The sequence below is a fragment of the Propithecus coquereli genome, unplaced genomic scaffold (genome assembly GCF_000956105.1).
Source record: "Propithecus coquereli isolate 6110/MARCELLA unplaced genomic scaffold, Pcoq_1.0 Scaffold73, whole genome shotgun sequence".
NCBI classification, from domain to species: domain Eukaryota; kingdom Metazoa; phylum Chordata; class Mammalia; order Primates; family Indriidae; genus Propithecus; species Propithecus coquereli.
The window spans coordinates 3,990,815-4,006,605 of record NW_012153396.1 but is presented as its reverse complement, the minus strand read 5'-3'; the positions used below and the strand labels follow the sequence as shown (position 1 = coordinate 4,006,605).

General features: G+C 48.2%; 2 protein-coding genes across 2 annotated transcripts in view; one reads left to right on the top strand and one right to left on the bottom strand.

Moving 5' to 3' along the window:
* Nucleotides 1–15,716, bottom strand: part of SFXN2 (sideroflexin 2) — a 19,706-nt gene extending 3,990 nt beyond the window's left edge. The window contains exons 1-10 of the mRNA XM_012661782.1: nt 15,663–15,716; nt 6,516–6,701; nt 6,161–6,331; nt 4,976–5,074; nt 3,957–4,032; nt 3,575–3,660; nt 2,253–2,313; nt 1,809–1,875; nt 775–824; nt 388–437 (exon numbers count right to left, since the gene is read on the bottom strand). Of these exons, the coding sequence (XP_012517236.1) occupies nt 388–437; nt 775–824; nt 1,809–1,875; nt 2,253–2,313; nt 3,575–3,660; nt 3,957–4,032; nt 4,976–5,074; nt 6,161–6,331; nt 6,516–6,676 (821 nt within the window). The 5' untranslated portion in view covers nt 6,677–6,701; nt 15,663–15,716. The remainder of the gene's footprint in view (nt 1–387; nt 438–774; nt 825–1,808; nt 1,876–2,252; nt 2,314–3,574; nt 3,661–3,956; nt 4,033–4,975; nt 5,075–6,160; nt 6,332–6,515; nt 6,702–15,662) is intronic.
* ARL3 (ADP-ribosylation factor-like 3) overlaps nt 15,486–15,791 on the top strand; it is a 46,701-nt gene continuing 46,395 nt past the window's right edge. The window contains exon 1 of the mRNA XM_012661634.1: nt 15,486–15,549. Within this exon, the coding sequence (XP_012517088.1) occupies nt 15,486–15,549 (64 nt within the window). The remainder of the gene's footprint in view (nt 15,550–15,791) is intronic.

Below are 15,791 nucleotides of genomic sequence, written 5' to 3'. Positions count from 1 at the left end.
GGCTGAGACCAGGAGTTTGAGGTTGCTGTGAGCTAGGCTGATGCCACGGCACTCGCCCCAGGCAAGAGAGTGCGACTCTGTCTCAAAAAAAACACAAAAAACAAAACAAAAAAAACCATGGGATAAGAGCTCTCCAGATGGACCAAGTATTCTTTTTTTTATTTTTTATTTTATTTTATTTTTTTAGCTGTCCAGCTAATTTCTTTCTGTTTTTAGTAGAGATGGGGTCTCGCTCTTGCTCAAGCTGGTCTCAAACTCCTGAGCTCAAATGATCCGCCCGCCTCGGCCTCCCAGAGGGCTAGGATTACAGGCGTGAGCCACTGCGCCCAGCCAAGAAGACAGATCCCCAGCCACCAAGAACCCAAAACATCAAAACACAATACTCACAAGCACCCAGACAGCATGACCTGCAATGGGGCATGCAGGACCTTGACTTTCTGCACAAAAACAAAAGAGAGACCCACGTGGGACTTCTATACTTTAAGGTGAACCCCATGCTGCCCTGCCATGGATCAGCCAGCTAGAAGAACAGCAGGTGAGGACCCCCAGGCCCTGAAGGGGAGGAGAAGGGGCCTTCTCTTTGCTCTCTGCGAACCAGGTCAGGGGACTGGCTATGAGGTCTAAGCAGGAGGCCAGCAGGGATTGGTATGGGCTCCACCTGAGTGAGATGGTGGTGTGGCGCTTAGAGGGAAGGATGGGAGTTCAGGAGTCCCCAGGCACAGGTGTGGATGGGGCACTCTGGGAAGGAAAGATGCAAAAGGAAACCCTGCCTACCTGCATGAAGCGCAGCTTCTCCAGCCTTTCCATGACGACTGGCAGCAAGACTGGAAGAGACCAGGGGAGAAGCTGAGAGAGGGTTGAAGACTCTCCCCAGGACTCCTTCTGAAGTCAGATCAGGGACTGAGTGATCCCCCTCCTTCCCCAGAAGCTCCATTTGGGAGAAGAACAGAAGACCTACGTAGTGGGCATGGCCACCCTCAGCCCCTCTCCCCTAAGTCCCAGTGGGACCGTGCTTCCCAAACTCCTCAACCTGCACACCTGCAGTAACAGGAGAACATGTGCTGCTAGGCTCAAAGCATCCTTCTCAAAACTCAGAAACATCTTTGAAGGCTCCTGCGAGCAAATTTTGTATCCTATCCTGCAATATGTCCTTGCTGGAAGCAAACCAGGGCCAGGAACTTATTTTCTCTACCGCTGTCTCCCTAGAACCTTGCACTGTGTCCAGCACATTAAGCGATGTTACTTAATAAGTATTAGTTGAGCCGGGCATGGTGGCTCATGCCTATAATCCTAGCACTCTGGGAGGCCGAGGCGGGTGGATCACTCGAGGTCAGGAGTTTGAGACCAGCCGGACAAGAGCAAGATCCCGTCTCTACTAAAAATAGAAAGAAATTATCTGGACAACCAAAAATACATAGAAAAAATTAGCCGGGCATGCTGGCGCATGCCTGTAGTCCCAGCTACTTGGGAGGCTGAGGCAGACGGATCGTTTAAGCCTAGGAGTTTCAGGTTGCTGTGAGCTAGGCTGACGCCACAGCACTCTAGCCCGGGCAACAGAGCGAGACGCTGTCTCCAAAAAAAAAAAAAGTATTAGTTGAATGAACATAACTGTCTCCTCCAAATCTCTGATTAATCGATGTTCTAAGGAACTAGCGTGGTTCTCCTGGGCACAAAGCATTCAAGCAAAGCAGTTTGAGAAGCATGGCTGTAGAGGCTGGGGTCCCACCTTCCACCCGAAAGCTGAGTGTGGTTGAGGCCTCCACCCTGTGTTCCAGGATCCCCAGGATGGGAGGGCCTCCCCATCTTACTCATGGCGGGAGCTGCCATGGTGATCCGAGAAATAACCACTTGGGTGATGCCTATGGCGGCAGCTCTCTGAGGGCAGAAAAAAGTAAGTTGTAAGGAATGACTTATCCAGTGTACATAGGCTGCTCTGGAGGACTGGGTCAGGGTCATGGCCAGGTCTGAGATGGTTAACAGGGAAGGGATGAAACTGCCAGGGGCTCAGTGGCCCAACCCTCTCCCACCCAGCTAGACTTTTATGGCTTCAGGACCAGAAATGATGAAGAGGGGAAATAAATGGCCTACCCTAAACAGAGAAACAGGGAAACATTGATAGGGAATGAAGACGGAGTGAGGGAGAAGGCTTCTCGGTCCTATAATGGTGCCCAGGCCTTCTCTGATCACTAAGCAGGGGATAGGGTCTGAGAGGGAATTCCCTCCTCCCACCCCAAAGGGAGGCCTCTGCTCACCTGGGAATGACCAATCTCCTTGTGATTCCTGTCTTTCACGTAGATGCCCTGGATGAGTTCCCTAAACATAGACAGGAGTTGCTGGACTTAGGACAGAGGTGCTGGAAGCATGCCAGCCATGTGACATGCCAGCGGACCAAGGCCAGGGCATTGATGCTTTAGGAAGCCACCTCTTTCTGTACTCCAGTGAATGACATCTCAGGAGTGCTCTAGGGCAGCGGATGAGAGAGGTGGCGAGGTGGCCCTCGGCCCAGACTGCCTGAGTTGACTCCTGAAACTGCAGGGTATGTGTGTGATCTTAAGTACAGTCCTTAACCCTTCCAAAGCCTCAGTTTTCCTCATCTGCAAAATGGGGATGATCCTGGAGCCCACCTCATAGGGCCTGGTGAGGATTAAATGAGATAATGCCCGCAGAGTGCTTAGTCCAGCACCTGACACAGAGTGACTGCTCCACAGAGAATAGATACTCTAGCCATTCTCCTTAGGCCAGTTCCTGACAGCACTCAGCCCATACCCAGTGGGTGGCTGGGTCTCATTATCTGTTGAGAAAGAGCCCCTGGATTGGGGGAGGAAAGAGGATAGGAGTGACGTGGATGGGGCACGCATGGCTATTCCAGCAGTGCTCTTCCTACAAAGTGTCCTGCGGTCAATTCCCATCTGCTAGTAGTCCCAAGAAAATGCAGCTTGTAAATATCAATGATGATGACAATGGTAGCAATAACAGCCAACATTTATGTAGCATTCGCTATGTTCCAGGTGCTGTCTTGAGTGCTTTATGTATATTACATCATTAGAACCTCGTAACAGACGGACACCTATGCTTTCTCTGGGCAAGAAACAAAAACTGGGAGACACAGTGAGTTTGTCCTTTACCTTTTCTGCTGAAAAGCTCAGAGCTGTGTGCCTGGGAAAAACTCCCCTGGCTTCCTTCAAAGCTTGTGGGCTCTGCTCTATCTTTACACTCCTCACTCTGCTACACTCCATTTCATAAGCTGTCCCCAGGGCTTTGGGAGTGGGCAGCATTCACAACTTTAAGTTTCAGTTGAAAGGACATGATCCAGTCTAAACCCCACAGGTCCACCCCATCTCCCCCATCCCACGCCATGCAGGAAGGGACTCCCACCACACTCAACACACTCACTAAACCTGCCACCTGCCACTCCCGGGGCCACCACCCCAGGAGCAGCCAATCCTCAGGGACCCTTCCGAGGCTCAGCCCAGCACCCACCTTAGTCCCCCGAAGCCACCAACTGCCTTGGTTTCTTGCCTTTTCCCTGCTAACCTTGTGGTTTGTGGGGACAAAAAGGGCTCCCTATACTCACTGCTGTCGCATCATCGGGATGTTGACACAGTTAGCTGCAGCAACGGCGGCAAAGGGCACCCAGCGGCCCACCAAGGGTGGCGCTCTCTGTGGGGGAAAGGAACAACGGGAGTTGTTGGGCTCACTGGAAGATGGAGTGGAGGGGGCTGAAGGACTACAAAACAAAAAGAAAACGAGACCGCGATACTGCCACATACCCAGACACTCTGTCTGGGAACTCCAAACTCTCTCAAAGGCCCAAGAAAGACCAAGCTAGGGTAGCCCTGCTGTGGTTCTCATTACCGGGCTGGGCTCTGGCCCCCACCCAGCCTGGGGAAGGATGTTTTCCTAGGACTCTGCTGCCCCCAAGTGGCCACCACGCCCACAGCAGCCCCGGGCCGTACCTTTGTCAACATGTTCATGCCCACAGCAGTGGCCACGGCCGTGGTTGTGGCTGTGAAGTAGGAAAGGGCCATCTGCCTAGTGGAGGAGAGAGATGCTTGGGAGTGGGCAGCACTGCTGGCAGAGGACAAGACTATAGACGCGGGAGAGAAAGTCTGGTGACGAGGCTCCACGCCTGAACACCTCTCATGGTCTGTCCCCAGCCTCATCTTGCGACCCTCTCCCGCTCACTCACAGCGCCCCAACCCCCTTGGCCTTCTACAAGTACTTTAAACACACCAAGCTCCTTCCTGCCTCAGGACCTCTGCACGCTGCTGCTCCCTACTGGGGAATTCTTGCCTGGGCTCTTGCATGGTTGAATCCTCATCCTTCAGAACTCAGCTGAAATGTCATCTCTACAGAAGGGGCTCCCCTGGCTGGCCTAACTACACAGACGCTCCCTGCTGTTCTCTGCCTTGTCACCCTGTATATGTCCTCAGTGGCAGCAGTCACAACTTGAGATTATTGTGCTTGTTCTCTTAAAAGACCTTAAACTGGCTGGGTGTGGTGGCTCACACCTGTAATCCCAGCACTTTGGGAGGCTGAGGCAGGAGGACTGTTTGAGTTGCCGGGAGTTTGAGACCAGCCTGAGCAATGTAGTGGGACCCCATTTCTACAAAAAAATAGAAAAAAATTAGCCGGGTGTGGTGGTGCACACCTGTAGTCCCAGCTACTCGGGAGGCTGAAGCAGGAAGATCACCTGAGCCCAGGAGTTTGAGATTGCAGTGAGCTGTGATGATGCCACTGCAATCCAGCATGGGCAACAGAGTGAGACCCTGTCTCAAACAAAACAAAAACCTTAAACTCCACCAGAACAGGGACCATGAATGCCTTACTCAACAAGGTGTCCCCAGCACCTAAAACCGTACACATTCCAGCACATGATACACACTGAAGAAATATCTGCAGAATGAATGAATGAGCAAGTAGAAGAGCTGTTCCTGGGGAGGTAAGAGGACAGCCTGGGGTTCAGGCCTCCTACCTGACTGACGTTGGGGAGGCTGCATTCCTGTTGGTGTAGTTGACTAAGGCATTGAAGGACTGGTTCACCCACTGCCAGAAGATCACGGCCGGCATCGTCCTACCAGTAAGGGAGGCCAGGAGAGGCAAAGAGTAGGACGGAAGGGAGGGCTTGGGGTACACCAGTGAAGCCGCATGATTTGCAGTTCCCTAAACTGTGCCTGTGCTGCTTCGTGTACCTGGGCTTTTGCAGATGCTGCCCCTCTGCCTGGAATATCCCCCAACCCCCTTCCATACGTGGCCAAGTCCTGCTCTGTTGAGACCTCACTTCCTCCTTGGAACCTTCCTGACCCTTCCCCTGCCCTTCGTGAGACAGAGTTAGTCATTCCACGCTCCCTGTTCCCACAACCCCTGCTCTTCCCCCAACCTACCACTTACTAAGCTGTACTGTAACTGTTTGCACTTCTTAGTCTCCTGAACAAAACTAGGAACTCCTTTAGGGGAGGTATTAAAGTTTTAATATTCCCCAAACCTGGCCCAAAGCCTAGCTCAATAACTGAACAAATGAAGGCACAGTGCACAGATGGGAGGGGGCAGGGGGAAGGAGAGGGAAGGAGAAGGAGGGAGAAGGAGGGAGGAAGGTGGAGGAAGAGTCACACATCCAGCAGCTACAAAGTATACTCTCTCCCCAACCAAACCCAGAGAAAGGGTCTTCCTATTTTTTTATTTGGATGTTACATTATAAAAATAAATTCATTGTGGAATATGTACTTTGTTTTTTTTTATCTTAAAACGATGAAATTGGGTTTTTTTTCTGCATATTATGGGGGTACAAATGTTTAGCTTACGTTGCCCTTTCTCCCCCCCACCCCCCGCCCCCGAATATGTACTTTTTAAAGAGGTAGTTTATTTGTTGAGACTTCTACAGAGGACTACCTCAGTTAAAATCCAGGCACCCACATTTCCTGACTGTGTGAACTTGGACAAGCTACTTAGCCTCTCCAGAACTCCAGTTCTTCATCTATAAAGTACAGATGATAATGGTACCTAGGTGCAGGGCTGTTGAGAGGGTTAAATGAGGCAATACAAGCAAAGAACTTAGCACAGTGCCGGGTACCTGGTAAGTGATCAGAAAAGAGGATTATTATGGCTCCCTGCTAGTGAATCCAGCAGCTGCCCCTCCCACTGCCTTGCTGCCGGGTCCCACCTGTAGAACTGGAGCATGAAGCCTGTGATGATCATGCCGCCAGGGACCTGGAAGGACATGCGCCCAATGACATTCATCTTCTCCCCGGTGTCAGGGTGGAAGGCTGAGTCATATAGCTTCTTGGCATACAGTAGCTGTTCCACTTGGGTACCTGGGGGCACGACCCCCATCCTGTCACCCAAGGACAACAGGCAGTTACCAGCCAGCCTGGCCGATGCCTCCCAGTCTCCCACTCTCATTTCTCCTTCCCTCCTGAGATCTCTGCCCATTCCTTCGCCTTCAGTTTCCACTTCCTCCTTTGAGGATGCCATCAATGTCACCCTACTGCCTTCAGCCTCTTCTCTTAACCATTCACCTGCTCTTCTCCACCACTGCCTTGGCCCAGTCCAGCTTCTGCTCCGGCACAAACACGGTGCGGGGGTCCGTGATGTTGAAGAAATGTTTCACTCGCCCCAGGAAAGTGCCCTGGTCCCAACGGGGAGCATCGATGTCAAAGCTAGACAGGTCGGCCTCCATCTTTGCTCACACACACAACTGTGGACTTAAGAGAGAGAGGAAGAATGAGGATTATCCCTCAAATCAAAGCCTGCCCCAGAAGCCCTGAGCACATCCCACTGTTGCAGGCTGCCTGCTTTTACCAACTACTGGGCACCATCTGACTCGGCTGGGGAGAGCCCCGGAGAGTGGTCACCAGACAGCAATTGGGCACCAACATGTATGTCCTGCAGGCCTGCAGGTGGCCAGCCCTGTGCTTTACTACGCTGCAAGAGAGACTGGAAAAAGGGACAGTACAATGTCTGTCCTTGGGGAGCCTTGAGTCGGACTGGGGAATAAGAGCCTACCCATAAGGCTGGGCGTGGTGGCTCACACCTGTAATCCTGGCACTCTGGGAGGCCGAGGCGGTGGATCGCTCAAGGTCAGGAGTTCGAGACCAGCCTGAGCAACAGCGAGACCCCCGTCTCTACTAAAAAATAGAAAGAAATGATCTGGACAACTAAAAATATATATATAAAAACTAGCCAGGCATAGTGGCGCATGCCTGTAGTCCCAGCTACTCGGGAGGCTGAGGCAGGAGGATTGCTTGAGCCCAGGAGTTTGAGGTTGCTGTGAGCTAGGCTGACACCACAGCACTCTAGCCCGGGCAACAGAGCAAGACTTTGTCTCAAAAAAAAAAAAAAAAAAAAAGAGCCTACCTATGAAATAATATATAATAGGTGCTTTGGGCAAGGAGGTGGGAAAAGTAGCCATTTTGAAAAACATCCAGAGCCCTCTCTTCTTCTTCTTTTTAAAATTTTATTTTTTAGAAATGGGGTCTAGCTATGTTGCTTAGGCTAGAGTGCAGTGGCTCTTCCTAGGCTCAATCATAGCACACTGCAGCCTCGAATTCCTGGGCTGAAACAATCCTCCCTTCTCTGCCTGGCAAGGAGGTGGGACTGACTACAGGCCTCCATGGCATCCAGCCCCGCTGTTCTTAACAAGGCCTGCTCTCAAAGGAAACTATTTTACCAGAACCTATCCAGTTTGGGGGAGAGGAACTCCAGCCTCCTCTTGCCTTCCTGCCCACCTGAAGTGGGGTGAGGGGAGGCTGAGAAGCACTTGTGAAGGTCAAGGGCACAGGCTCACTAGAAGACTAAGACCTCATCATAGGACTGTAGCATGCTTCCCCTCCCCTACCTACCACTGCATCAGGGGGGCTGCTGTGTAACCACAAGGGATTACAACAGGAAAAACTGCAAGGCTCACACCTTATTTAAGAAGTCTCTAGAAGCCCAAAGATGACAGAGGAGACAAAAACAAGGATACCAGATGAAATTTTGGCCTTTGACACCTACAGCTACGGCAAACAGTAAACACAGCCTAACTCCTAGCCAGATAAACATAAAACCTCACACCTCAGTTCCTTTTACCAGCCAGGTCCCTTGTGTCTGGATTTCAACAAAAAATTACAAGGCATACTCAAAAGTAAAAAACACAGTTTGAAGAAACAAACCAAGCATCAGAACCAGATTCACTTACAACAGAGATTTGGGGTTTTTTTGTTTTTTTTTTTTTTGAGACAGAGTCTCACTGTGTTGTCCGGGCTAGAGTGCCGTGGCGTCATCCTAGCTCACAGCAACCTCAAACTCCTGGGCTCAAGCGATCCTATGGCCTCAGCCTCCCAAGGAGCTGGGACTACAGGCATGTGCCACCATGCCCGGCTAATTTTTTCTATATATTTTTAGTTGTCCGATTAATTTCTTTCTATTTTTAGTAGAGACGGGGTCTCGCTCTTGCTCAGGCTGGTCTCGAACTCCTGAGCTCAGAACGATCCGCCCGCCTCGGCCCTTCCAGAGTGCTAGGATTACAGGCGTGAGCCACCGCGCCTAGCCTACAACAGAGATTTTGGATTTATCAGACCAGGAATTTAAAATAACTATGATTAATACGCTCAGGAATCTCAAGGGAAAAGTGGACAACATACAAGAACAGATGGATAATGTAGGCAGAAAGATGGAAATTCCTAAGAAAGAGTCGAAAGGAAATTTTAGGAATCAAAAACACTGTTACAGAGATGAAGAAAACCACTGATGATTTCAACAGTAGGCCAGACACGGCCAAGGAAATCAGTGAGCTTGAATGTGTCAACAGAAACCTCCCAAATGGAAACGCAAAGCAGAAAAAAGAATAAAAAACCAGAATATCCAGGAACTGTGGGACAACTATAAAAGGTACAACATACGTGTTAATAGAAATACCAGAAGGAGAAGAGAGAAAGGAACAGGAAAAAATATTTGAAGTAATGATGATTGAGAATTTTCCAAAATGAATGACAGAAATCAAAACATAGATCCGGGAGGCTCAGAGAACATCAAGCAGGATAACTACCAAACACCCTACACCTAGGCATATCATATTCAAACTGCAGAAAATCAAAGATAAAGGAAATAAGGAAAAGTAGCCAGAGGAGGAAACGAAACCTTACCTACAGAGAGGCAAGGGTAAGAACTACATCAGATTTCTCTTCAGAAATCCGGCAAGCAAGAAGAGAATAGAGTGGAATATTTAAAGTGTTAAAGAAGAAAAACCCAACCTAAAATTCTGTATCCAGTGAAATTACCTTTCAAAAGTGAAGAAGCAATAAAGACTTCTTGGACAAACGAAATTGATAGACTTTGTTGCCAGTAGACCTGACTTCCAAAATGTTAAAAGAAGTTGGAGAGAAAATTATATAGGTTATGAACTCAGACCCACATAAAGAAAGAGTGTCAGAGAAGGAATAAATGAACTAAATGAAGGAAGTGAAGGAATAAATAAAATCTTTATTTTTCTTATTCTGAATTAACAGCAAACAGGTAACAATTTGTTCAAAATGATAACAGCGACAATGTATTCAATGACTATAGCTTACAGATAAGTAAAATGCATGACCCCAATAACATCAAGGATGGCAGGAAGGAACTGGGAATATACTATTATAAGGTAATTGTGCTACCCACGAAGAGGTATAGTGTTATTTGAAAGTGGACGTGGATTAGTGGTAAATGTATACCCCACACTCTAGGGCAACAAACTAAAAAAGTTTTCAAAAGAAGTATGGTTGATACGCTAAGAGAGGTGAGAAAATGAGAAAATGCAGTCACACGAAGAAAGCTAAGGCCTTTGAATTTTTGCCTGAAAATTTCAGGAAGTCATTAAAGGATTTTAAGAAGAAAAGCGACAAGATCAGATGTGTAGTTTAGAAGGGACGCTCCAGGCACTCGTGAGAATAAACAGGATGTGGCACAACCTCACAGGACGCAGAGACTGCCTGGAAGGGAAATCTAATAATCCAGGCAAGAAGGAGAGAGGCACAAACGGCCCCAGGTGCACTCAGAGGAGAGACCAAAAGGAGAGAACCTTTTAAACAAGCAGAATCTTAGGATTTGCTAAGCAATTGGGTATTAGAGGAATATTGTATCGGGGTTCAACCAGAGAAGCAGAATCAGTAGATATATATTAATATATATATCCTTTATATAATAAATATATAAAAATATAAAAAATCGATTTATTACGAGGAATCAGCTAATTGGCTTACATAATTGTGGCAGGTGGCTAAGCAAGGCCACAGTCAGCAGGGCAGGCAGCCAGAAACAGACCATCCTGGGGAAAGGAGAGTCACATGGGTTATGGCTCAGAGACTCAGACCTCATGGTTGGGGGGTGCCTGACCCTCCTTTGAAGGGCTTCCATCTGATTAGGTCAGGCCACCAGGGATAATCTCACTTTTGATTAACTTAAAGCCAACCAATTGAGGGCTTTAATTACATCTGCAAAATCCCTTCACGGCAGCACTTAGATTAGCATGTGTCTGAAAAACTGGAAGAAGGTGTGCTAAGCTCCCACCATAACTGGAACCGGACCAGAGAGGGAACGCAGGGAGCTTAGCTTAGCCTAGCCAAGTTGACACATCACAAATACCTAGAGTGATACCTGGAGTTTCTGACTTGGGCAACAAGGTGCTGAGTCAGAGAGAGTAGAAAAATAGGCTTTAAGGGAGAAAATAATGAGCTTGATTTTCTATGTGTTGAGTTTTAAGTGCCATGGGACTTGATTAATGCAATAGGCTGCTTCCCGTCTTGGGCTCTTTCCAAATGCCCTACCCTGTCCAAAAGCTATTCCCTCCCCTCTTGACTAAGTAACACCTACTTATCCTTTCATTCTTTAGGGATAATTTTCAGATTTACTTCTATACCTTCTATTCCTAGGCCATTTGTCTTTTTTCTGAAAAATATCATCTTAACTAACTTAAATAGTCACCTCTGAAGTCAGGGGGTGTGTTCATTTTGCTCTCCACTGTTGTCCCAGTGCTTAGCACAAGTATTCAGGCGCTTGCTGCATGAGAGGGCCAGCTCAGCAGCAAGCGGGTATTCAGGCTTGACAGAAAGCACAGAGTTCTGGGCTGGAAGGAAAAAGTTGAGTCAGCAGCATCGAGGTGGTTTAAGATAAAGTTTTCCAATGAGAATACACAGAATGGGCAAACCCTGAAAAACCACACTTAAGAAGTGAGCTGAGAAAAGGAAGCCCCGAGAGGTGGGAAAGAACCACCAGAGAGACAGGAGGGGGAAGGAACCAAGTGGGAGAAGAGAGAGTAGTGGTGAATTTTTAGGTTTTTTGATAGGGTGGAAGAGACTTCAGGAAGTTGACGTGCTGCGGCTAAGTCATTTCCCAAGAGGAAGGAACCAGGAGAGGAGCAGAGGCCGACATGGAGTATCCACAGCACCTGGCCTGGCCCTGATGCTACCGCAGAAGTGGCAACCTCTGCAAGTCAGAAGGCAGGCAGCAAGCGTCCGCTGCCAAAACTCTTGCCTTCTCCCCTCCCACTCCACTTGGCCTCCTGCAGGCTGGTTCTAAGACCAAAGGCATTTCTCTCAGTCCGGAACTAGGAGTGGGAGGAAGGGAAGAGAGTTCACTTTCCTGGACTCTACACTGGCCCGCAGATCACACAGTGCCTTGGTTTACCAAGCCCCAGGTTCATGCCTGCTAGAAAAAGCCGACTCAGCAAAATGCTATTCCTCCCCGTCAACACACACGGCCAGACCTTCTCTGACATCTCTCCCCGCCCTCAGCTCAACATTGCAAAGCCCTCTGCCTCTCATAATGAAAGCACTTCTAACATGAAGGGGTAATCATTTGCTAAATTATGCAACAGGCTTTGCCTTCTTAACTGAGGTCAGTATAGAAACTGCACAGTCCCTGCCTTATATAAGACATAAGGCCAAAAAAAAAAAATCTAAATTATCTTTCTGGAACGTTTTCCCCAACACCCACTGTCCCCCAATGGGCACAGTTCCTTGACTCTTTCAAGGCAAACTCAAGTCCTTCTGTCATATATTCCTCCAGCATCCTGACCTTTGCAGCATGCTGGGCTTTTGTAACCGTCACCTTCTTGTCATTTACTGTTATAAAATCTGCCTCCCCTGACAGACTGTAAGGCTCATGAGCATTAGGAGATGTCTGTAATGTTCACTGCTACATCTCTCACATGCCCTCTAAAAATCTGTACTGCCTGCCCGAAATGAATTCTGATTTATTCTTGCATTCTCTTGGCATCAAGGATGTTACTCCTACCTGGTTGATCCTGCCAAGTAGCAAAAAAGAAAAAAAAAGGATGTCACTCCTTTTAAGTTAAACCCAGAAACTGCCTGGGTTACAGAAGGAAGAGCAGCCTTTCTTTCATGAAGCTGCAAATCATCTACCTTGCCTGTACTGGGTCATATCTGGTCTCTAAGTTTTCTTCCACGGTTACTCTCCCTCCTCCTACACAAGCCACATCTAGTCTTCCCTGAAAAGGTCACTATCATGTCCAGGGTGGCCCAATTTCTGAAGGATTATGGTTCCACTACTAGGAACAAGGTAGGAGGTAGAACTCAGACAAGTGATTAGCTAATACCTCCTGCCATAGTTTGAATGTTTGACCCCTACAAACCTCATGTTGAAATTTGATCACCAATGTTAGAGGCAGGGCCTAATGGGAGGTGTCCGGGTGGTTGCGGACAGATCCCTCATGATTAGATTAATGCTCTCCCTGGTGCAGGGGGAATGACTGCGTTTTTATTATATTAGTTCTAGCGAGAGCTGGTTGTTAAAAAGAGCCTGGCACCTCCTTCTCCTCTCCTGCTTCCTCTCACGCCATGTGATCTCTGCACGTGTCAGCTCCTCTTCACTTTCTGCCACTAGTGGAAATAGCCTGAGGCCCTCAACAGATGTTCAATCTTGAACCTTCCAGCCAGCAGAACCATGAGTTAAATAAACTTCTTTATAAATTACTCAGCCTCACATATTCCTTTATAGCAACACTAAACGGACTAAACACCTCCCATCTAGGATTAGAGAACGTCACAACTTAAAGGCATTAGGGATTCAAGATCTCAGTTTACAGAAGAGGAAACTGAAGCCTAGAATGGTTCACATTGATTGGACCAGAACAGTGAGCATTTGTGGCACACCTGGCCTTGCAGTAAGCATTTGTGGCACATATAAAGATGAACCATAAACAGATCCTCAAAGATCCAACAATAGCTAGGGCCTTACTTTCCTAAGGTTACAAGGGTTAGTTAGTTACCTAGACAGGTCCCCTAGCCACTATAGCCTACTTGTCATGTCTTTTTAAAACAAAGAGAAAGAAAGAAAGGAGGAGGCTGGACATGTTGGCTCATGCCAGTAATCCTACCACTTAGGAAGGCTGAGGCAGGAGGATCACTTGAGCCCAGGAGTTTAAGATCAGCCTGGGTAATAGTGAGACCCCATCTCTACAAAAAATAAAAATTAGCCGGGCATGGTGGCACACCTGTAGCCCCAGCTACTTGGGAGCATGGGGTAGGAGGATGGCTTGAGCCCAGGAGTTGGAGGCTGCAGTGAGCTATGATGATGGATGATGTCACTGCACTCTAGCCCAGACAACACAGCAAGACCCTATCTCGAACAAAAAAAAAAAAAAAGAAAAGAAAAAAAAAAGCGAGAGAAAAGAAAAGAAAAAAAATGAAATAGGCTACTACTTCCCCTGAAACAATGCTCATCCTTCCTAGACAGAGCTGATTTTCTCTGGCAAACAGTATCAGAGCTCACAGAACGGGCTTAAACCCATTCTGAGGTATCCTCTTACAAGAGAGGGAAGTGCCCAAGATTCTCCTATTTGTAGCTCCAGGTAGAGAGAAAAACAAAACGTCATTGCTTGTACTCACATCAGAGGAAGATCAAGGCACCCAAAGACTCTAGAAAGGCAGACACAAAGACCCCTGAGAGAGGTGAGGATTAGGGTTAAGGCTGCCTAGAGCAAGTTGGGGAATGATAATAACAATTAAAGGAACAGACCCATGTATATGCTTATGGACACTCATCTACTCCAAGGCAACCATTATGTTAGACACCAGACAACTTAGAAAGAGAAATCTGCCCTGCCTTTTTTTTTAGGTTTTAATTTTTTTTTTTTTTTTTTCAGAGGTGGGGTCTTGCACTGTCTCCCAGGCTGGAGAGTAGTGGTGTGATCATAGCTCATGGTAACCTCAAACTCCTAGGCTCAAGCGATCCTTCCACCTCAGTCTCCCAAAGTGCTGGGATTACAGGTGTGAGCTACTGCACCCGACCTGCCTTTTCCACAAAAAGCTAACAGTCTAAAGATGGGTGAATTATAGGAGTTCATGCTCTAAACTAACCATTCATTTTGTAACTCCCTAGTCAAGATGCTGAACTGAGTTTTCTCCCCAAGGATCTGAAGCAGGTATGCAAGTTGCAGATGTTTTAAAAATACTTTAGTTGAATGCATAAATAGTTAAGCATCATTCAGGACAACTCTGCTTACACTCCAACATATTAACTAGACTGGAAAAACTGCTGATAGGAAGAGAGGCAAAGGCCAAAAACCTAGATGAAACTATTAATAATAGCTAACCCATGGCCAGCACAGTAGGCTGGGAGGCTGATGCAGGGGGATCACTCAAAGCCAGGAGTTCAACACCAGCCTGGGCAACATAGTGAGACCCTCTACAAAAAATAAAAATATTAGCCCAGTGTGGTAGTGCTGGCTGTAGCCCCAGCTACTCCAGAGGCTGAGGCAGGAGGATCACTATATAACACCTCCTTTGTGGCAGGCAATGCTCTATGTACTTGACATATAATTCACATAACGCTCACAAAAACCCAATGAGGTAGGTAACAGGGACACATGCATCTGGAAACTTCCAGGCTCACCTAGACTTTATCAGCTCTTAAAAGTTCTTGGTTACATCATAGATATAAACCTTTCTGTTCCTCCTACTTGAACAATAGTGTTATAAGCAAACACTGTAAACAGTGTAAACAGTGTTTACAAGTCCTCAACTGTATAACCAATTTCCAGGGGTTGTGAGAATGAAATAAAATCTTGGATGAAAAGCATTTCACTAGGAAGGATGGAATTTCCATGAGGGCAGATTTTGTCCATTGCTGTGTAACCAGCGTCTAGAACAGGGCCTGGCACGAATGTGCTAAACTCTGACGTTCCTCTCCATGGGAAAGGGGTGCGACACAGCACTTCCAAACCTACCCAGAACCCCTCTTACTCTCCGTTGGCTGGAAATGCAGACCCATTTTTGCCTCGCCCAGTCCAATGTAGCTTAGCAAAACCTGGCCGATCCCAAAATGCCTTCCACCCCTGCTTTCAGCTCACCGCAGGGCTCAGGGCCAGTCTCAGGGAGAGGCTGCTTCTTGCCCTCCGACAGATGGCCTCCCCCCTTCGGGACTCCCCCATTCCCAATGCGGACACAGAGCCGTGGAGATGGGAGAGCAGTTCATAACGCCCCAGCCGCTCAGCCTGGCACTCGAAGGCAATGCGGATCAGAGGGAAGGTGTCCATCGGCAACCCCAGGGCATTCCTCTCGCCACGTGGCTTATGTAGGTGGAAGTTTAGCTGCAGCCCCATCTGGGCAGCCAGGACAGAAATCCTAGCTCCCTTCTGAAATGTGGGGATTGCAGGTAGACGTGGCGAGGGTCGCAAGGCACCTTACCTGGTCCTGGGAGGGATACACTAAGACACCTGCCACCAGATGTAGCCCGCGTTGGAAGCCAGGCGTAGTTGTGCCAACCCGCCTGGACCTGGGAACCGCCCCCTTGCCCGCCCCCACGCCCCTCTATCC